Genomic DNA, 23,526 nt, shown 5'->3' on the forward strand with positions numbered 1-23,526 from the left:
TTTTTTCATTTTCAAAAACAAATGAGAGCTGCAAAATACTCACCATGCCTCTCAGCAAATAGCTTGGGGTGTCTACTTTCCAAATGGGGTCATTTGGGGGGGTTTTGTGCCATCTTGGCATTTTACGGCCTTCAAAACTGTGATAGGTAGTGAGGAGTGAAATCAAAAATGTACACCCTTAGAAATCCTGAATGCGGTGCTTGGTTTTCAAGGCCCTGTACACGGTTAGGCTTCCAAAAAGTCCCACACATGTGGTATCCCCATATTCAGGAGAAGCAGCAGAATGTATTTTGGGGTGTAACTCCACATATGCCATGGCCTGTGTGAGCAATATATCATTTAGTGACAACTTTTTGTAAAATTTTTTTTTGTTTTGTCATTATTCAATCACTTGGGACAAAAATTAAATATTCAATGGGCTCAACATGCCAGCAATTTCCTTGGGGTGTCTACTTTCCAAAATGGGGTCATTTGGGGGAGGGGGGGTGTACTGTCCTGCCATTTTAGCACCTCAAGAAATGGGATATATTTAGCACTATATTAGCACCTCAAGAAATGAGATATATGAGAGGCAGTTATAAACTAAAAGCTATGTAAATTCCAGAAAATGTATCCTAGTTTGTAGACGCTATAACTTTTGCGCAAACCAATAAATATACGCTTGACATTTTTTTTTTTTTTTTTTTACAAAGACGTGGCTAAATACACTTTGGCTTAAATGTATGGCTGAAATTGAGTTTATTGGATTTCTCTTATAACAAAAAGTAGAAAATCTCTTTTTTTTTTTCAAAATTTTCGGTCTTTTTCCGTTTATATGACAAAAAATAAAATCGCAGAGGCAATCAAATACCATAAAAAGAAAGCTCTATTTGTGTGAACAAAAGGACGCAAATTTCATTTGGGTACAGCATTGCATGACCGCGCAATTACCAGTTGAAGCAGCGCAGTGCCAAATTGTAAAAAGTCCTCTGGTCTTTAGGCAGCCAAATGGTCCGGGGCTGAAGTGGTTAATATGGACACAAAGGTATTGATTCAAGGCAAGTATTAGACACCAATCCTCTAATATATAAAAGTGTAAGTCAATACCAATATTAATTTGAAAAGGGCAACTACAGCAGAGAGGGGAAATCCTAAAACCGGCCACAGATGGTTCGAATCTCGTGCCAGGAAAGCACAATAGCTCTGTGGGAGGGATTCCCCCATTAACACTGACTGTGTTGATGGGGGATTTAAGTCATTTTAAGAAAACGTAATCATCTTTGGCCTGCCATAAGAGGAAGTTCTATGGAGCCAGTAAGAAGTGTTCAGTTTGCCCTCTATTGTTTCCTAGGGTGCAATAAGAGCCACTTAGGACTCTTTTGGTAATAAACATGTTTGTGTGCATGATTACTTGGCAGCAGATAATTACCTGCCACTATACTTATTTTACTTTCAAACTCTATTTAATGTGTATGGCCATTCAACCAAGTGACAAAGGAATCCCATATGACTTTAGCACCCACCTACACTACTTAGAACCCTTTTCTATGCTCAAACGACACTGCCTAAACACAGATCTAGGACACATTACACCATGAACAGGGGTATTTTTCAGCGTCCTATTGTTGCATTAGAGAAGGAAAGAGACAACTGTGAACTAAATGTTTTGCCAACAGGAACATAAAAAAAAACAAACAAACCAAAAAAAAAAAAACCACAGTGACAATGTTATAAAGGAAATGAGGGCAGAGTCATGAAAATGTAAATGTAACTATAAGGAAATTATTAAAATCTATTGCCACTGATGGAAGGATTGCAAGCAAAGTGATGGCATGAGCCAAATGCTTTGCATAAGAGGAACAGCAGCAGAAAAACAGTATATTTTATATGTACCAAAGTTATACACCGTCTATCTTATAGTAGACATACTGTACTTCAGTGTATGACAATATAGAAAGTCATATAAAGAGTATGCTATAAGTGACACCCAGGCATTAACTGCCATATATCAATTATACTATGCCTGCTGTGTGACAGACAGCATGCATATATCTACTGTATAAAACAAGATATATGGATGTAGCACAGTCCACAGAATACATTTGCTTTGCTTTATACAACCTTACACAATATTACTGTAGCCTATATGGCACATAACAGACTCCCTGGGGGGGGGTTATTAAAACTGGAAGAGCTGTGCAGTGCGCCCAATCAGCTTCTATCTTCAGCTTTATGTTCAGTTAGGGCCGGTTCACTTCTTGCTTCATGTTTTTGGTGCAATGCGTTTTATGTGCGTTACCACTGAATTCTATAGAACATGCGTTTTGATTAAAGCATTTCAAAGATGCAGCATGCAGAACTACTTTTAACACACTGCACATAAAAACACACAGGTAAGAAGGGGGCCTTAAGCTTTGAAAATTAAAGCTAGAAGCTGATTGGTTGACATGCACAGCTGTCCCAGATTCTTGTTGGTCCAGTTTTGATAAATTCTTCTCTCTGGACTCTTTCACAGAGGCAGTCGGGCCAATAACAGGTGGCTGAGAACTGGTTTGGCCACCAACCTAAATCCTACAATTACAGCCTAACAGCTTAACAGGGCTGTTCACACGCCGCATCCATGGCATGTGTTTTGCTGTCAGAATACAATAGAGCAGCAGGGAGGGTTCCCTCGTCCACCTAAAATGTGTGGATGGGGAAATCTGTTCAGGTTCTTTTGATCAGCCAAAAAAACTGACGACTGTATGGCCAGCTTAATACTTCACTCTTATGGAGAATGAAATGCTGCAACTTTCTCCTCTCGTGGAAAAGCACATTCTGGAGTTATGTGGATATTTGTGAATACAAGAGTTGTGTGTACCATTACCTCCAAAAATTGCCTTAATTATGCTCCATTCCTTACGAAGGCTACATGCAGGTGGGCAGTCTTGCCCCTCAGCATCAAATCCTGGCATTTCCAGCCACCCAGAAGGAACAGGTCCAGCATCCAGCCACATTGCCAGCAGCCTGTCAAAACCTCTGACAGGCTGAAAAATGCTGCAGCTGGACACTTTATCGAGCGTTACTCACATTCAAGGCCAAATGTGTTTAGGGACCTATGCTCCTAATGCAGAATTCCTATTTTCAGAGCATTTCCCCCCCCACCCCGAACACATATGATCTAAATACAAGTACCACTTGAAACAGTGTCCAGCCACCACGTATTTCAGCTGGTGATAGATTGTGACAGAATGTCCACATGTATACAAAAAAAAAAAAATCCTACTATCTTTCTGTGCACCATAAACTGCAAGGCGTTGACTCCGGTGTTTGCCTACACAATCTGTGACTTCTTCCCCTTTTCTCCATCTTTCTATACTTTGCTTGCTATGCTTCATACTTATGTGTGCTTTTCTCTTTCTTCAGCCTATCTCTGCTTCTCTCGCTTTAGGGGGGAAAAACAGGTTCACAAACTGCTGGAAGCAAGCAGTCTTGCGTTAGTTAAGCTATAGTATAAAGAGCACGTCTCCAGGAAGACTGCATTCATATTTTTCTCTCAATGTGCATTCTACTTTCCACAACTGGCTGAGTCAAGTAACATGACAGAGGGGTGAGAATTGGAACACACGATGAGAATATCAGATGAATAATCGACTTTTTTTTTTTTGCATATCAAAAACGAAGAGGTTACTAAAGTTACGAAAAACCTCATACAACAGAATACAACTTCAGAAGTAATTTCTGAGCATGCGTAGTCCTGGTCTTTTTTTTCGGATGAATACGATACTGATTTAACGAAAGTCGTACGTTCGGCCATGATACAAGAAAAATGTTTGTGCCCATCACTTTGAATAATTTTGCATGAACTGTCATGATCGGCTCTTGAAAGCTGTATACTGACAATCAAATTATCGGACGATCGCTCCGAAAGTGGGGTTTTTCTTTTTCAGATTTGCGGATCGTGTGTACTTTAGTAAAACTTATGCAGGGTGCCATTTCTTTCAGTAGTTAGCAGTCTGTTTCTTCAGTGATTACATTAGTTCAGAGAGGTTTAGAAGCCACCAGTCCATGACTGCTAGCACTAAAGACAAACAGATATGTGTAGCAACTAATTGTCCCCTTGTTGTGCTCAGTCCTGGTCACCAGCTACAGTGTAGATTGCAGAAAAGCAAGATGTGTAGGATGATAACATTGGCCTGGAAATGTAATAGCAGGTTTTAAAAGCACAGTGCAAGAAAAGCAAGGGAATATACTGGCAAAGTTGCTCAGCAACCACAGAAACAGTAAAAAAGGAGCATTTTTTCAGGTTTAAAAGTAAAATTATCCTTTAAAATCTACTTCAGTCCTGTATGCTGTTATACCTTTAACCACTCCCAAGGCAAAACATTAAAGTGGATGTAAACCCCAAATTTTTTTTATTTTTTTTTATTTTTTATGTCATACTGTAGAGTATAAGATTTCCTATTATTTGAGCACAGTCTTGCCACAAAGAGTTAATCCAGCTCTGAGCAATCCTCTTTTATTGTTCAGCGAGATAAATCTTGAAAAACTAAGAAAAACTTTGTCAAATCCTCCCCCTTGCTGTGAGTGACAGGTGATTTACGTATCTCGTGCACTAGCCTAAGACATACATCATTTTTTAATTCCCTCCCCCACTCCTTTCTTCAGCAGCTCTGCAAGGATTGGCTGTTCCACACCTCAGCATGATTTGGCATGCTGAAGTCATGTGGTTACTTTCCTGTCTTTTCACTGGATGTTAGAGATCATAGCAGAAGTTCAGTGTAAGAAATACACAGGAGAAAATGCATATTGACAAGGGGAGTGTAGAGGTGGGCGGGGAGTCTACTGACATCACGACTCCACCCACCGAGCTCCAGACAAAAGACCCACCCATGCATGAATATGCAGTTTTTCGGGTCTCATAACAGACAGAGGGGAGAGATTTGACAGGTAAATATATCCTTATAGATAACCCCTATGGCAGTAGTTTAGAAAGAATGACACTGGGTTTACATCCACTTTAAGGACAAGTTAACAAAGCTGCATACAATACCTATGTTCAGCCCAGTTAGAATCTAGAAGAAAATGGCTTCAGCTCTTGAAAGCAAGCCTGCAAACAACAATGCTGGTGTCACTGGGACGGTTATGTTAGCGCTTGAATAAGCTCTTTCAATTTGGTCTGGCGTCATAGTAAGGACAAATCTAACAAATTTAGGTATAATGAGCACAACTCTAACTAAAAATGTCAGATTATTGCTGTGACATCAAAAATCTTTCACAACCTTATATGTTTTTAAAAGTCTATATGCAAAACAGGCATGATACAGGGTGGAGCTTCATTAGTATTAAAATGACATCCATATGTAATGGCACTGTAAATTTCTTAGTCCCTGTGTGGGACTACTTCTGTTCTGCTCAACTATGTCATAGCTGAGCAGGACTAAACCAGTAAAAAATGTGAATGAGGTGAGCAATGACTTCCCTACATATTAGCTGCTATATTATTGTGGGAGAGTGAAAGACAGAGATAAAGAGCGATATGAGAAAGCAAGAATGGAAACATTACAAAAATAAATTTGCCTTCATACCCAATGAGTTAAAGATGGCATGAAAAGCATATTATGTATGTTATGATAGAGTAATCTATACGCACCAGACTTATTACTATACACAAAGCCCTGTAAGTTGTAGCAGTCTCCAAGAAAACCCTCATCTGGTGGCCAGCGTTAAACAAAAATTGAACAAGAGATCAGTTTATTTTTGACTCTAGTCAGTGATGATATTCCAGGATTCAGCCATTGAGTTATATGCATTGGAGCAATAAAAAGGTCTACCTTTTTCAGCAGCTTTCTGTAGAGCTTCTTCAATCCTTTGTAGCTCACGTTGTTTTGCCTCTTGTAGATTTCGCTCTTCCTTTTCTGCATCATATTTCATGCCTGAGATAAAAGAAACAGTAAATGTCCAAATATGCTTAAATATAAAGTGCAATTACAGATTAAATAAAGTGCAATATCAATAATACATCATTGCACCATCTGACATGTTAGATAATGTATGTTTCAATTTAAATTTAAAGGTGAACTCCAGGCGAACCGCTAAATAAACTTTAAAAAACCATATATGTGTACTGTTTCCTCTGCCAAATGTTTGGTCATTTTGTTCAGCCACCTTTCCGATAGCCGAATCCCTGTCAAACAGCCTGACCTCAGCTTTCTCTGTTGCAGTAGAACAATACAACCTGTCTGCCAACAGATTGAAGGAAATAAATTTGCACGATTCCCTCATCAACACAGTGCTACTAAGGGAATCAGCAATTGTCTTCTCCCTGAAGGGGAAGCCATCCTCACTGGGAGAAGACAATGATTATCGCTAGCAGCTATAGCAGCAAGAGAATCCGGCAGGCTGCTTGTACCCAAGTTAATCGATCAACTTGGTACATTCAGCCTGCCTATTAACGGTTGGAACCTCAGCTTGTTCCTGCTGAACCGACTGAGATTCGAACCCTGTATGGCCGGCCTAACAAAGGCAGTAGATCCTTAAAGGCTAAGAGTGCCAACCTTCCCTCCCCCAGTGAACACCCTAATATTCAGGGGATTACATAATAATTGTAATATCGTAAAAAATACTGCGCTATCCCATAAGTGGAAATGATCCCCACATGTGTTAGATAAAAAACAAATATCGCAAACAAAAATTGAAATGTAAAATGCTGCTGCAACCTTAGATGTGAAACAACCTCCACCTAATTAACTATACAATTTATAGGCTGCGCTGCTAGTACCAAAGCATGATCATATTAGTTGAAAACACCATGATTATGGATGAACACAAGTGAATTAATATTAATTGTGTGCAAATACCTTTTATTTGACCTGGTGTAAGCTGCTTGCAGATCTCTGTAAAGCAGCACTCTGAATGAGAGAGGGACTCCTGTGATCACTAATAAAGTGTGCTGCATTCACATGTGCTGAATGAACAGAGAGATGAGCTCATCAGTGTGCTGCTGCTCTTTCACTCACTCTGTATTCAACAGGTTGAGGGGTAGTTCTCTTTCTGACTTTGCTGTTTGATGGGGCTGTGGAGAACTCAGAACTTGATCGTCAAATAAAATCAATTATTTTGGCAAATAAAACTATTCCCTTATATGAATTTAATCTGCATATTTAGATGTTTACCCACAATACAGTTTCAAGATGGCTTTTTTTTAAACGGAAAATCTTAAGCCGACTATAGATGGATCGAATCTTGGATGGCTCAACAGGGATTGGCCAAGATTCGGTCCATCCGTGGGCAGGCTGGTTGTACTCTAGTCGAACCATCGATCGACATGGGTTCAAACCTGCCTTTCAGATTTTTTTATATGCGATTACTGCTGATGGCTATAGCCACTAGTAGCAATCATTGTGTTCTGAACGGCAGTACACTAGAGCCTGCAGGAGTGATTCCTTCATCAACACTGTTGGTAGGGGAATCAAGCGATTTTCTTTTCTTCCACCAGTTGTGGAAGGAAAGAAAATCAGATTATCTATGGCTTGCCTTAAACTTTAAGGTACATGCAAAAAGGCATGAAAGTGATATTTACGTGTAAATTTTTTTTTTTTACTTACACCTGAATTAGTTATTTTTGGCAGGAGTTCTGCTTTATCGTGTGAATTATTATGTAATTATACAATTTATAGGCTGCGCTGCTAGTACCAAAGCATGATCATATTAGTTGAAAACACCATGATTATGGATGAACACAAGTGAATTGTTTCATAACAAAAAATATGCACATAAATCACATGCAAAAAGTAATAAGTGAAAAATTCAGTGAACAAAACGATAAAAATAAGTCCATATAGTCATAGATAGAAATAAACTGGAAATCTTGTGGGTGTAGAAAATGATTGGATAGAGGGAGAAAGACACCCTTCCTTCAAGTGATATAAAGGTTATCTCCGTAGGGAGCGTGATGTTAAAAAGAAGTTCCTCCACCTCAAGTAAGGTAAGCCCCTTACCAGATCCAAAGATCTCCTGTCAGAGAGATCATGCACACATGTGGCTGTGTCCCCCAGCCACTGGGTCTCTGTCAGTGCGTAGATCAAAAGCCACCTCTCCAGGGAATCAGCTTAAAAGGTGATTTATCCGCTCACAGACCATAGATAAATGGAAAAGAAATACTCCATAGCGTAATACAGTTAAAATCCACTTTGATAGGTAAAAGAAAAGCACTTACAATTTGTGCAGTACGAGAACGCTTCTAAAAACAATGTAGCGCCGGCCGGCTTCAGCTGCTGCCCGTTCCTTCCGGGTTCAGCGTGGTATGGTGGTGACGTCAGCACGCCGCTCCTCCCTACGCCGTTTCGACAAATCTGTCATCTTCCTGGGGTACGGGCGGCATGCTGACATACCACCTATATGGGAACTCAAAGCAGAAGAACGCCCCCTTCTGTGATCAGGGCGTCCGAGGCCGCTGCCGAGGGTATTTAGGGATGTCCTTATACGGGATTTGGAACTTATAAAAAATCCGAACCCACGTATGGACAAGACCCTTGAGGAAGGGCTGGATTCACTCTGTAATAAAAAAAACATAGTGATCCGCCCGGCAGATAAGGGTGGGGGCATCGTTATTTTAGATAGAGATGCTTACCTCCTGGAAATACAGAACATTCTAAGTGATCATGACACGTATGTCCGATTACCAGGTGACCCAACCCGTGACTATAAAAAGGCATTAACTCCTTTAGTCGATAAAGGTTTCAGATTGGGCATTTTAAATGAAAAAGAAAAACTTTTCCTCATTCCTAAAGCCCCGAGAATTCCCATTCTGTATTGCCTACCTAAGATTCACAAAAGTCTGACTTGCCCCCCGGGACGTCCCATTGTTAGTGGGATTGATTCCATCACGTCCCGGGTGGGCAAGTATATAGATCATTTCTTCCAACCATTGGTGCACACCATGCCCTCGTATGTGAAGGACACTCGACATATAATCAATTTATTATCGGAACAGAGGCCTAATGATCGGACATTGTTAGTGACTGCGGATGTCACATCCTTATACACCATCATCCCTCATCATTTAGGAGTGGCAGCCGTGGAATACTACCTTAAGAGGTTCTCTACCCTACAGGAACAACAACAGACATATATTTTGGAATTGCTTGAATACGCAGCTGGCCATAATTATTTTTGGTTTAGTCATCAGTTTTATCGCCAACAACGTGGCGTGGCCATGGGGGCAAAGTATGCCCCCAGTTTGGCCAACCTATTTATGGCCAAGTGGGAGGAGGACGTCATCTATAAAGACCGAAATCCCCATCTTAAGTTTTGGGCCAGGTATATAGATGACGTCCTCCTCCTATGGGAAGGGTCCACCTCTCAGCTTGAGGACTTCTTCTCCACAATTAATGACAATAATAGGGGGATAAGGTTTGTCCATGAGAGCAGCTACGAGAGGATTAATTTCCTCGATCTCACCATCTCTAAGGAGGGTGATATGTTTACAACCATTTCCTTTTTTAAGAAAACGGATCGGAACTCCTTTATCCCTATTGGGAGCTGCCATCATGATCCGTGGCTTAAATCCATTCCGAAGAGCCAATTTACTAGAATGAGGCGTAATTGCACTGACATTAGAGACTACAGGATACAGGCTGATATCATATCCAAAAGATTAGAGGAAAAAGGATACGATAAAGAATTTCTAGTTAAAACCAAGCAACAAGTTGAAGCCCTTGACAGAGCCTCACTATTGAATGAGGCCCCCAAGGTCAATTTGGGGGGCCCGTCATTACCGTTCATTACGGGCTTTTCCACTCAATATTACCAGATCACGAGGATCTTGCGAAAACACTGGCACCTTCTAGAAAATGACAGGATTATTAAGACAATCTTGCCTATTAAACCACAGATTGTATTTAGGGGGGTCCCTTCGTTGCGGGACAGAATTGCCCCTAATGTTGTGGACCCACCCACTCAAAAGGTATCCTTCTTCCAGAATTTATCCGGTTACCACCAATGTCGAAGGTGTCAGATATGCTCATTCAACAGAAGCAAACAGAGAAAAACAGAATCCTTTGTATCCTCCAGTACCTCTAGGGTTCATAAGATTGAACCTTTTGTCACATGTAGCACTAAAAGGGGTGGTGTATCTACTGCAATGCCCTTGTGGGCTGCAATATATAGGCCGTACTAAACGCCCCATGCAGGTCCGCTTAGGAGAACATATTACTAATATCAAGAATGGATATCAATACCATTTGGTATCAAAACACTATGCTTTACATCACAATAGGAATCCTGCTAATAATTTAATCTTGGGGATAGATAGATACAATGCTCACTGGAGAGGTGGATCCTTAGTCAGAGAACTGTCCAGAATGGAAATGACTTGGATCCATCGTGTCCGGTGTTACACCCCTTATGGTTTAAATATAGATACCGATGTGAACGCCTTCATTGATAATGGTTGATTGTTTATGGTTGTGACCTTCATCTGAGATCATGGTGTCCGGAGGTGGGCTAATGAGGTATGGGAAAAGAAAAACTCTCCATAGAACACTCTTCCCTTTTTTTTTTCTGTTTATTAATTCTTTCTGTCCATTTACTTTCATTAACGAATTTTTGAGCATAGAGAGTTGTGTTTTTTATAGAACATCATTCTCTATGTTCATTTTGTATTTAGGTTTCCATAGGGCACTCTATAATCAATTTTCTCTTTGGATTCTATGCTCCATTGTTATATAGATGGATCATTATGTACAGGTACACACTGATGGTGTGACCTTTTAATTTTATTTTTATAATTTTTATTAGTACACAAAGGGTTACTCTATACAAGATAATCTTGGAGCCTAAGGGTTAAATTTCTATTTTCCCTGACTTAATGCCGCATTAATGTCATTGGCTCACTAGGGTCCCTAGTGGTGAATCTACCTACTTTCAGCCCCAATCAATGGTAATATCAGGCCACCAGGGCATTTTTACATGCTAACATGATGGTTTTTCACACCATCTCTTTTTTATATAAATATATTTTGTAATTTTGTTTTCACTAATTTTCGTTTATTAATATCAGATGCGGTATTTTCCGACCTGAATTTCAGCATTTTTCTGACATTCAGTTTTGTGTGGCCTATACGCTGTTGGCAACAATAGAACGTATAGTCCCTTTTGCCCTGTTATAACCCTTTTTTTGTCCCTGTTGTGACGGTGTATATCTTAGTGAATTAATAACATACAGGTTCCGCTTGCCCTATACAAAGATGGCGGCAGCGGCCTCGGACGCCCTGATCACAGAAGGGGGCGTTCCTCTGCTTTGAGTTCCCATATAGGTGGTATGTCAGCATGCCGCCCGTACCCCAGGAAGACGACAGATTTGTCGAAACGGCGTAGGGAGGAGCGGCGTGCTGACGTCACCACCATACCACGCTGAACCCGGAAGGAACGGGCAGCAGCTGAAGCCGGCCGGCGCTACATTGTTTTTAGAAGCGTTCTCATACTGCACAAATTGTAAGTGCTTTTCTTTTACCTATTAAAGTGGATTTTAACTGTATTACGCTATGGAGTATTTCTTTTCCATTTATCTATGGTCTGTGAGCGGATAAATCACCTTTTAAGCTGATTCCCTGGAGAGGTGGCTTTTGATCTACGCACTGACAGAGACCCAGTGGCTGGGGGACACAGCCACATGTGTGCATGATCTCTCTGACAGGAGATCTTTGGATCTGGTAAGGGGCTTACCTTACTTGAGGTGGAGGAACTTCTTTTTAACATCACGCTCCCTACGGAGATAACCTTTATATCACTTGAAGGAAGGGTGTCTTTCTCCCTCTATCCAATCATTTTCTACACCCACAAGATTTCCAGTTTATTTCTATCTATGACTATATGGACTTATTTTTATCGTTTTGTTCACTGAATTTTTCACTTATTACTTTTTGCATGTGATTTATGTGCATATTTTTTGTTATGAAACAATTCACTTGTGTTCATCCATAATCATGGTGTTTTCAACTAATATGATCATGCTTTGGTACTAGCAGCGCAGCCTATAAATTGTATAATTACATAATAATTCACACGATAAAGCAGAACTCCTGCCAAAAATAACTAATTCAGGTGTAAGTAAAAAAAAAAAATTTACACGTAAATATCACTTTCATGCCTTTTTGCATGTACCTTAAAGTTTAAGGCAAGCCATAGATAATCTGATTTTCTTTCCTTCCACAACTGGTGGAAGAAAAGAAAATCGCTTGATTCCCCTACCAACAGTGTTGATGAAGGAATCACTCCTGCAGGCTCTAGTGTACTGCCGTTCAGAACACAATGATTGCTACTAGTGGCTATAGCCATCAGCAGTAATCGCATATAAAAAAATCTGAAAGGCAGGTTTGAACCCATGTCGATCGATGGTTCGACTAGAGTACAACCAGCCTGCCCACGGATGGACCGAATCTTGGCCAATCCCTGTTGAGCCATCCAAGATTCGATCCATCTATAGTCGGCTTAAGATTTTCCGTTTAAAAAAAAGCCATCTTGAAACTGTATTGTGGGTAAACATCTAAATATGCAGATTAAATTCATATAAGGGAATAGTTTTATTTGCCAAAATAATTGATTTTATTTGACGATCAAGTTCTGAGTTCTCCACAGCCCCATCAAACAGCAAAGTCAGAAAGAGAACTACCCCTCAACCTGTTGAATACAGAGTGAGTGAAAGAGCAGCAGCACACTGATGAGCTCATCTCTCTGTTCATTCAGCACATGTGAATGCAGCACACTTTATTAGTGATCACAGGAGTCCCTCTCTCATTCAGAGTGCTGCTTTACAGAGATCTGCAAGCAGCTTACACCAGGTCAAATAAAAGGTATTTGCACACAATTAATATTAATGAATACAGAGTAGCATCCATTTGTTTCTTTGATGTCGGACTGGAGTTGAGCCTTACTATACCTTACTTACCGCATAATGGCTTGGATACTTGCAAAGATGAGCATTTAAAAATAAATGATTAAAACATTTTTGCCTGGGTCATTGTGAAGCTACATCCATCAGTTAAGAGATTTCAGTACCGAGCTGTAAATGTACATTTTAGTTAGGGTATGCAAATATTATTGCCTCACATAAAATATATACATCAAATTCCATTTTCAGGAAATCAAATTCAGCCAGCATTAAATGTGCTTTACTGGAAAGTAAGCGGAGTGCAGTATGCTTTTGTCTTCCATTTACTTGAGCATTATAATGTGTAAAGCTAGTAGGATTTCTTAGTTCATGAAAGCCTAAAAATCTCTGCTGGCAAAGGATAATATCATTAACAACTAAGGGTCCATTCACACCAGCGCATTTTTTGTGCGCTACAATGCAGGATAACAGTGCGCTAAAAGCATATGAAAACTTTTGTTATAATCTACGATACTGTTCACATCACGGAGATGCATTAGAGGACAGTGCCTTAAACGTTTGAAATAACTTGCATGCCGCATCTTTTGTGCGTTTTGGCAAAACACGTTAAAATTATAGTCATATGGCAATGCATTGAAAATGCAATGAAAACACAATATAGGTTTCCATTTGTGTGTTTTTAAAATCAAGTGTCCATATTCTCCACATGTCTGCAGGAGGAAAATGCATGACAAATGCATTGCACTGAATTTTAATGCAATGCTTTACAAAAGGTGCTAAAAACACATGCTTTTTTTTTTTTTTTTTTTTAGCTGGAACTAAATATATAGATAAAAAATAGAATGGCGCTGCTTTTTTTTTTTGCAAGTGTTACCTTAAAAAAGGATAAATAAAAAAAAATAAAACACTGGCTTTTGGAGAACTAAGGACCTTTCAACAAACTTGTAATAGCTTCATACGCTTGACAAGAAGCGTATGCAGGTTTAAGTGTACTTTAAGATCTTTTTCTTCCTTAGGTTATTAAAGTTGTCACTCTGGTAATCATTTACCTACCTAATACATTAATAGTATTTTGTATGCCATTATATAGCCTTCTGAAGCACTCCCTCAAAATTAGCAGTTTAATTTTTGTGCATATTTATTCTTAAAGGGTAAGTTAACTTTTGTACACTTTTTTTTTTATTCCTAAATTCCAGCTCCCCTGTGCACCAATATAGGATTCATGTACTTTTTTTGCAAAAATATCAAAGCTTTCCATTAAATCTACAGTCACTTTTCTTGCCCAATCTATGTTTCCAGGTGTTTCCATTAGTGGCCATACACTATGCAATCTGGTTGTGTATTTAGCGAGAAGGGCGATCACTGATTGGATTTCATTTAAAAAAATGCACCTGGGAATGGGTGGGTGATGCAGGGTGTGTGCCAATGAGGTGGTCAACTCCTTCCTACGTCATGACTTGACATGATGAAGTCTGACCAGGAAGAAAGACATTACAAATGAAAACGTTTGGAAACATGGATTAGGACAAGAAAAGTAAGTGACTGTAGATTTAATAGAAAGCTTTGATATTTTTGCAAAAAAAAAAAAAAAAAAAGTACATGAATGCTATATTGGCGCATAGGTGAGCTGGAATTTAGGGGGGGGGGGGGGGGGGGTGGGGGGGGGGGGGGGAGTGTACAAAAGGTGAAGAACTTACTCTTTAAATGCTACTCTGTCAACTGACTGTAAGGAGAGGAGCTGAGGTTTAAAAGGATTATTCCCATCACTATTATAACTGAGTAACAAAGGAAAGAAAAAGACAAGCAGGAGTGGGTTATACTAGTCTACCTATATAAATAGAGCGCATGTAATTGAGGATTCCTCAACAGTCTAGAGACCCTAATAATGTAATTAGCAAATACGGTACTTAAAATAAACTTTTTATGGTTTCTGTAGAGCCATAATTGGTCATTTGATCCCCCAGTCAATTTTCTGTTTTATTTCAGATTCTTTGCCAAATGCTTAGGCGTGTCACAAGATATGAGTCATAAGTCACAAGCAACTAAAGGCTGCTACAGGGTGCTAAAATTTTAAAATGCTCAAAGTTAAAAAAAAAAAAAAAAAAAAAAAAAAAGAAGGATTTAATGTACTCCTTGAGGCTATTCCTTAAAGTTAAACTCCAGTTAAGATGAATTACAGCTATGGGGTTTTTATTGCATGGTTATAGCTTGGTCCAGACTGCACCAATATAAGTACACATATACCATGCCTGTGGGACCCCCATGGAAGTGGAGAATCATCGTAGTAGTCACAGACAGAATGCCTTTAATGAATACAGGGCGTTCTCAGATTAGACAAGGCGGGGATTGTGACATTTCTGCGCCCCTTCCTCCCCAGTTCAAAGTATTATTATTATTAAGGGCCTGTATCAATAAGCTTTGGGCTTATGTGGAAAGTTCAGTTGGACATCAGTTTGAGACGCTTCTGAGGACATCAAAGTCACTGATAGGCGATTTTGATCTGCAGTTCACCACCTACTGAAATGCATTTGACCTGCTTCAAGCTAAATTTTGCATTCCTTGCTAGACTTGAATGGGAATGCAAAAGTCATATAAAAGCAAACTAAAGCTCGCTGACACAGGGCCTAAAGCAGAAAGTGGGCAGCACAGTACACTTGGCCAAGGAGAAAGAAGACTACATTGAGGATATTGTTTTGGATCCATTGTCGTCACATTTCCCCTCTTAGCTTAAAATGTTTTTGATGACAATTGTCAGTGAATGTTTACGGCCTAATCCAAAATTTACATTTTCTTGTTCATGTACAACAATTGGGGTTGTTTAACCTCTTGACGGCGACATAACACATATATGCGGCCTCACTGCACTTTTTGCTGTGGGGCCACATATTTGTGTATCTGTCCTTGTGCTGGGAGCCCGCCGCACAGCTTGCTCCCAGCACATAGACTGGGATCTCGCCATGAGCCTCGGGTCCCATACTAACAGAACCCAGAACACATGATTCCGGGTATCATGATTGCTGTGATAGCTTCTGATTAGCTACCACAGTGATCAGCCACTGTGAAGCTCCCCCCTGTGGTTTCCTTCTCTGTGAATGGAGAGGAAAGGAACATTGTATCGATTTCTCTCCTTTCAGAGAGAGAAAAAAAAAAAAAACTGCGTAAAAATAAATATATATATATAAAATAAAAAAATAAAGAAAAAAATACCTAAATCAAGGTTTGACCTAGGCTAGTGCCAGGGCTAGTGTTTGGATCAGGGTCAAAGAACAAGGTCAGTGTATTTTGGGCAGGATTTTGTTTTTTTTAATTAGTAATAGTGTCAGTGTGTTTTAAGCAAGACAAAAAAAAAAGTGCACGATTGTTTCTGGGCTGTACTACAGGTAAAAACAACAAATAACATACACATATGTGGTAACGCTGCACTCGATAGGAGCAGGAGAATTTATTTTGGGTCATTCTTTGGTGGTAAGTTCTGGTAGTAACAAGAATTATACAGCTAAATAAAAAAAAAAAGTTTTTAAAACTATTTAAGGCCAGATTTCCTTTGATACATTTTCTTTGAACATTTCCCTCAGAGACATGGGCAGAATCTGCATAAACTGCTGGTAGGAAATAAGGAAAACAAAAAAGTGGGGGGGACATGGAATGTCAACTGCACTCCTGTTGGCCAGTTTATTGGATTGCTGTGAAGGCCTGTCCTCTCTTTCCAGGTAAATAACAGAGACAACAAACATTTACTAAACCACGACAATATTGGTTATACACTGAGGAGTCTTGTGAAGCCATGGCTAAGGTAAAACTTCTGTGATCCAACAGCGATTAAGCATTTGGCTAGACGTCAGATATTTCAACAGATTTTTGTGGAGCAGAAAAATTGAACGACCATAGGATAACAGACTAAAGTTTTTGGAACAAGCACAGGACAGGACATTAATCCCACCAGCAGGCAAGATGTATGTACTAACCACACTAACCTCACTTACTCCAAAGTTAAGCTCTGGGTAGAAGTGTGCTTTAAAGGGAATCCATCCATGTGTGGAGAACACCATGAAATCTGTCATTATTTGGCTACCTGCTGGAATGCACTCTAGGCTCTGCGTGAATATAACACCGACAATGTAAACAAACAGGTTCAGCTTCTCTGTTGCAAAATTGTTATTTGTATTTGTAGATAAAGAATGGCATCTGAACTCATAAGTGTCTTACTTAGGTATTCCTGAGTATTCATGGTGAAACAGAAGTGATTGTAATGTCTTGTTTTTTTTCCTCTAAAAATAACAAACATTTTATACTTACCTGCTCTGTTGCAGTGGATTTGCACAGAGCAGCCTGAATCTTCCTCTTCTCGGGTCCCTCTTCTGTGATCCTGGCCCCTCCATCCTGTTCAGTGCCCCCAAGCAGTTTGCTATGGGGGCACCTTAGCTGAGTCACAGCTCCTGTGTCCATTCAGACATGGAGCCCCAACCCGACCCCTCTCTCTCCTGATTGGCTAACTAACTTTTATTGACAGCAGCGGCAGCCAATGGCGCCGCTGCTGTCTCTCAGTCAAATCAGGGAGGGTGAATCTCGGATGGTTGAGACACTCGTGGACATACCTGGACAGAGAGGCACTTCAGGTAAGTGTTAGGGGGGCTGCTGAACACAGAAGGCTTTTTACCTTAATGCATAAAATACATTAAGATAAAAACCTTCTGCCTTTACAACCCCTTTAAGTCACTTCCTCAACCCCCACTGAAGTCAACTAACTGTTAAATCAGTAAACCTACATGAAGTCATACAGAGGAGGAGGCATACACTACACAGCACAGCATACCCCGGAGCTGTAACTCCAGTACTGTGCATTTGTTATCAGTGTCTAACCACTGTAAAATTAACTCATTACTATGTAGGAAGTTTAACTACTGTATTTATTGGCGTATAACACTCACTTTTTTACCATGAAAATCGGGTGCAAATAGCGTGTGTGTGTTATACGCCAATACTTTAATTTTAGCTGCCTCGAAGGGGACAGGGAGGGGGGCCGGACAAGCGCTGTCAGATTACATACAGCAAGAATCTCCTGTTTACTTGGCAGCCTCTGTAATAGGAAGTCCTGTCTCCTGGGCCGCCATTGGACAACTGTTCTGTCTATCACAGGAGATTCTCTTTGTATGTAATCTGTCAGCGCTCGTCCTGCCCCCTCCCTGTCCCCTCTAGGCTGCAGGTGGACGTCAGTCAGGCTGCACTGATGGCAATGGTGAGGCTGCTGCATTGAAGGCAATCGTGAGGCTGCATTGATGAGGCTGCAGATGGGCACTGGCCCTTATTTTTGTCTTTTTCCTGAAACTTCCCTCTTAAAATGAATGTGCGTGTTATACGCCGATAAATACGGTACTTCCATACTGGGCCTATTCTGGCACTCCTCTGTAAATATCATCATTTTTTTGCTAGAAAATTACTCAGAACCCCCAAACACATATTTGGGGGGGTTCTGAGTAATTTTCTAGCAAAAAAAATGAGAGAGAGATACAGAGAGAGAGAGAGATACAGAGAGAAAGAGATACAGAGAGAGAGAGATACAGAGAGAGAGAGAGATACAGAGAGAGAGAGAGATACAGAGAGAGAGAGAGATACAGAGAGAGAGAGAGATACAGAGAGAGAGAGATACAGAGAGAGAGAGATACAGAGAGAGAGAAGCCACCCTAGGGAATAAAATAGCGGTTGTTGCAACTTTTTATCTCGCACGGTATTTGCGCAACAAAGTTAGCCCAATTTTTTTGTATAATGTGAAAGATGTTATGTCAAGTAAATAGATACCCAACATGTCACGCTTTAAAACACACTCATGGAATGAAGCCAAACTTCAGTACTTAAAAATCTCCATAGGCGACGCTTTAAATTTTTTTTACAGACTACATACATGTTTAGAGTTACAGAGGAGGTCTAGTGCTAGAATTGTTGATCGCGCTCTAACGCACGTGGCGATACCTCACATGTGTGGTTTGAACAGCGTTTACATACGTGGGTGGGACTTACGTGTGCGTTCGCTTCTGAGCGTGAGCTACCGGGGACAGGGGCGTTTTAAATTATTATTTTTTTTTTATTTTTTTTTATTTCACTTTATTTTTTATTCTTTCTTATACTTTTTTTTTTTTTTTGATCACTTTTATTACTATTACAAGGAATGTAAACATCCCTTGTAATAGGAATCGTTCATGACAGATATGCGGGGTCAAAAAGACCCCACATCTCTCCTCCAGGCTGGAAAGCAGGAGAAAAAAAAAAAAAAAAAAAAAAACAAAACACACACACACAATCTCATGCTTATCAGCCGCGATCACGGCTTTGTTTATATCCGCGGCCCGGACGTGATGTCATAACATCCCTTCCGGGCCTCCGATGGTCATAAAGATGACTGGTGACCATCTGATCAACGGAAATCTCTATGGTCGTCATCCGGCGGTGGCCGATTCTTTCTCCGGGTCCCCGATGGCACAGGAGAGCCCGGAGAAACACCGGATGGCGGCGGGGGTTGTCCCTTCCCGTCGCCTGTAAGAACGATCAAGCGGCGGAACTGCTGCTATGATGGTTTTTATGGTACACAGAATCGCCGGCTGAAAATAAGGATATCTGAATGATGCCTGTAGCTGCAGGCATCATTCAGATATTCCCACTGAAAGTCAAAGACGTCATATGACGTCCTTGGGCTGGAAGTGGTTAATCGGAAAATGAAATCCTGCTATATCACTTCAGGCTGGCCACTTTTGCAGGTATAGGTATGTAAAACACTAAAAATAGTGCCTATACTGTATAAAATCCAGTAATACACTGTCTAACCCTACTCTGCACATGCACAGTTGCTCTCTATTTTTAGGCACTGCTGAATCTGTAGGGGTCAATCTGCTGACAGGCTTAAAGCGGAATTAAACTCTATCCTTTACAGCCAAGGAAGCTGCTTCTGTTTGATCTGCAACTGCCATGGTGTTGTACAATTGATCAGTTATGACACCCGTTATTTGATGGTAGGACACAAGCAAAATGTGACAGTTAGCGCCATCTCACACCAGTGAATTGATCTGTATTTTAGCACAACTGTAAAACGCAGACCAATGGAAGGACATATGAAAAACAGTTTCCAATTCACACCAAAATGCTATGCATGCATGTCAATGGACATCAAAATGTATGTCAACAGATGTCAAACGCGACTAAACTGGATGGAAACGTACATTAATTTTCCCTTTATTTTAGCTCAAATCAGGGTTAACTGACCATTGGCAGTATTCCAGGAATGTAACTTTTTTGAAACCGATAAATTGATGTGTTTAGTTCCATTTAATAATTTACTTCTATTCAGGGGCTCTGGGCTTCAGCAAAATTGTAGCCTCTGGCAAGAACAAACAGGACCGATGCTAGAGGAAAATTTACAGCACACACTAATTTTGGTATCATAATTATTAATGTGGAATGTATGCTACTTGCTGAAGACCATTTTTTAATCACGTCGTTATGGGTAAAGTTCTGTTTTAACTTTGTATTAGACATTTTACTGAGCACCCTTAGCCACTGAACATCTGTACAACCCACAGAAACTGCAAACTTCATGTTTATTGTGTCAATAACCATATTCATATATGTTACCTAATTGTGCCCCTCCTTTTCAACATACACACCCCCCACTTTGTCTTGATGTTTGATGACCCACACTAGGGGATACCCAAGGTTTACCACATTACATCAGAACTGCTGTCAACTGTACCCTATGAACTATAGCATCATATAGTATGCTCTGTCCTCTTTTTGCACTATACATTATAAAGTTTTTTCCCTAGTTAATCCCTGATCCCCATCTATTAGCCCAGGTCCAAGTCACCCAATACTGGATTACTTTCATCACAACACTCCTTTCTGGTAAAACTTAGAAATAATTATTTTTTTTCCATTTGTGTAGGGGGGGGGGGCCCAAAATAGGAAAGTCATGTTTTAATGAGTTAAGTTCCCCCTTAATCTTATAGCTTGAATCTGAGTCTTCAAAAGGATACTCACTAGCTCCGGGTACCACCAAGAGATATAAACCCTCAAGCTTCGCAACCACTGCATCACCATATAAATTCTTCCATGGGATTTTCAGTGTGAGTTTCTCTGTTAAAATAAAACAAATATACATTATCAGGCAATCTATATAGGAAAAGAAGGAGGAAAGTGTGCATAGCAAGACTCTTGCTATACTATTGTATCTTGTTATTGCCCTATTTTTCTACATAACTGTAAGCACTTGTCATTAAAAGATATTTATGTATTTGTATTGCTCCCCTGTTTCATTGTATTGTGTCACTGGAGATGATGGGTGCTACTTAAATCATTATGGCTAAAACCCCCTATGGTACGAGGGTTTAAATCAGGGGTAGGCAAGTGTGCCACAAGCGGCATGCAAAGCCTCTTTTGCCAGCACTCGACTCCCTCCCCATTAGCAGAGCAGCGCAGGGAAGTGTTAGTGAGACACTAATGCATTCCAATTTCAGAATTCCCCACACTGTACCTGCACTGAGGGGGGGCATGGTGCCCCACACATTGTAAAAGATGGGAAACATTGTTTGGTTCTCTAACTTCGCCTCTAGCTGGGATCATCAGCTGTTGTGATGGGGAACAGATTGGATGCAGTTCTGCTGGGGGGGGGACAACTAAAGCCAATCACAGTCCTGCTAGCCCCGTCCATCTGGAGGAAGATAACTCGCTTGGTTGCCATTACCAATCTCAAAAAGAAGGGATTTTACTGTGATTGAGAAAACCACAATCAGGTGACAGTTTGTGGAATTACTGTTGAGCTTCTGGGAACTTTGGTTGAAATTATTCCTGAACCTTTGCATCACTTACTACTGATCCCCTGCTCTATGTGTCCCTTTAAGTCACAGCCAGTATTCAGCGCAATAAAAATCACACCCAACTTTTCCGTGGTGCAGATCGCTGCACTTTTTTCTCAGCTGCGGGGGCCCAACTTAACTTATGATCCTGCACACAGGCCCAGTGCTTTCAGAAAATGGGCCCTGGCCTGAGCTCATCATTGCGCATTCCATTCCAGATGCTTGTATGTGACATCACATACATCATATACAAACATGTGGGCTGGACGCGAGAGGTACAGTAGATCAGCAGGATGAGTGTGCCAGGACAGGTAGATGTGTCTCTGCTTCCTTTCACCACTCTGCATATCACGCATATCATAGATGAAAAGAGGGGTTCAGTGTTGGGGAAGACGGGAAGGAGGGGTTCAGCGTTGGGGGGGCAGGCGGGGTTCAGCGTTGGGGGGGCAGGCGAGCAGGCGGGGTTCAGCGTTGGGGGGGGCAGGCGAGCAGGCGGGGTTCAGCGTTGGGGGGGGCAGGCGAGCAGGCGGGGTTCAGCGTTGGGGGGGGGGCAGGCGAGCAGGCGGGGTTCAGGCGAGCAGGAGGGGTTTAGCGTTGGGGGGGCAGGCGAGCAGGAGGGGTTCAGCGTTGGGGGGGGCAGGCGAGCAGGAGGGGTTCAGCGTTGGGGGGGCAGGCGAGCAGGAGGGGTTCAGCGTTGGGGGGGCAGGCGAGCAGGAGGGGTTCAGCGTTGGGGCAGGCGAGCAGGAGGGGTTCAGCGTTGGGGCAGGCGAGCAGGGGGGGTTCAGCGTTGGGGCAGACGAGCAGGGGGGGTTACAGCGTTGGGGCAGGCGAGGTTACAGCGTTGGGGCAGACGAGGTTACAGCGTTGGGGCAGACGAGGTTACAGCGTTGGGGCAGACGAGGTTACAGCGTTGGGGCAGACGAGGTTACAGCGTTGGGGCAGACGAGGTTACAGCGTTGGGGCAGACGAGGTTACAGCGTTGGGGGCAGACGAGGTTACAGCGTTGGGGCAGACGAGGTTACAGCGTTGGGGCAGACGAGGTTACAGCGTTGGGGCAGACGAGGTTACAGCGTTGGGGCAGACGAGCTTACAGCGTTGGGGCAGACGAGCTTACAGCGTTGGGGCAGACGAGCTTACAGCGTTGGGGCAGACGAGCAGGGGGGGGTTACAGCGTTGGGGCAGACGAGCAGGGGGGGGTTACAGCGTTGGGGCAGACGAGCAGGGGGGGGTTACAGCGTTGGGGCAGACGAGCAGGGGGGGGTTACAGCGTTGGGGCAGACGAGCAGGGGGGGGGTTACAGCGTTGGGGCAGACGAGAGGGGGGGGGGTTACAGCGTTGGGGCAGACGAGCGGGGGGGGGGTTACAGCGTTGGGGCAGACGAGCAGGGGGGGGGTTACAGCGTTGGGGCAGACGAGCAGGGGGGGGTTACAGCGTTGGGGCAGACGAGCAGGGGGGGGTTACAGCGTTGGGGCAGACGAGCAGGGGGGGGTTACAGCGTTGGGGCAGACGAGCAGGGGGGGGGTTACAGCGTTGGGGCAGACGAGCAGGGGGGGGTTACAGCGTTGGGGCAGACGAGCAGGGGGGGGGTTACAGCGTTGGGGCAGACGAGCAGGGGGGGGTTACAGCGTTGGGGCAGACGAGCAGGGGGGGGTTACAGCGTTGGGGCAGACGAGCAGGGGGGGGGTTACAGCGTTGGGGCAGACGAGCAGGGGGGGGTTACAGCGTTGGGGCAGACGAGCAGGGGGAGGTTACAGCGTTGGGGCAGACGAGCAGGGGGGGTTACCAGCGTTGGGGCAGACGAGCAGGGGGGGGTTACAGCGTTGGGGCAGACGAGCA

General features: G+C 42.1%; 1 protein-coding gene across 1 annotated transcript in view; it reads right to left on the bottom strand.

The window, feature by feature from the left end:
- The window catches only part of VPS13C (vacuolar protein sorting 13 homolog C), a 548,274-nt gene that overhangs the window by 492,731 nt on the left and 32,017 nt on the right, over positions 1-23,526 (bottom strand). The window contains exons 6-8 of the mRNA XM_073619118.1: positions 20,876-20,971; positions 5,793-5,894; positions 5,612-5,671 (exon numbers count right to left, since the gene is read on the bottom strand). Coding sequence (XP_073475219.1) covers positions 5,612-5,671; positions 5,793-5,894; positions 20,876-20,971 — 258 coding nt within the window. The remainder of the gene's footprint in view (positions 1-5,611; positions 5,672-5,792; positions 5,895-20,875; positions 20,972-23,526) is intronic.

This window comes from Aquarana catesbeiana, linkage group LG03 (assembly GCF_042186555.1).
Source record: "Aquarana catesbeiana isolate 2022-GZ linkage group LG03, ASM4218655v1, whole genome shotgun sequence".
In the NCBI taxonomy this organism is placed as follows: Eukaryota; Metazoa; Chordata; class Amphibia; order Anura; family Ranidae; genus Aquarana; species Aquarana catesbeiana.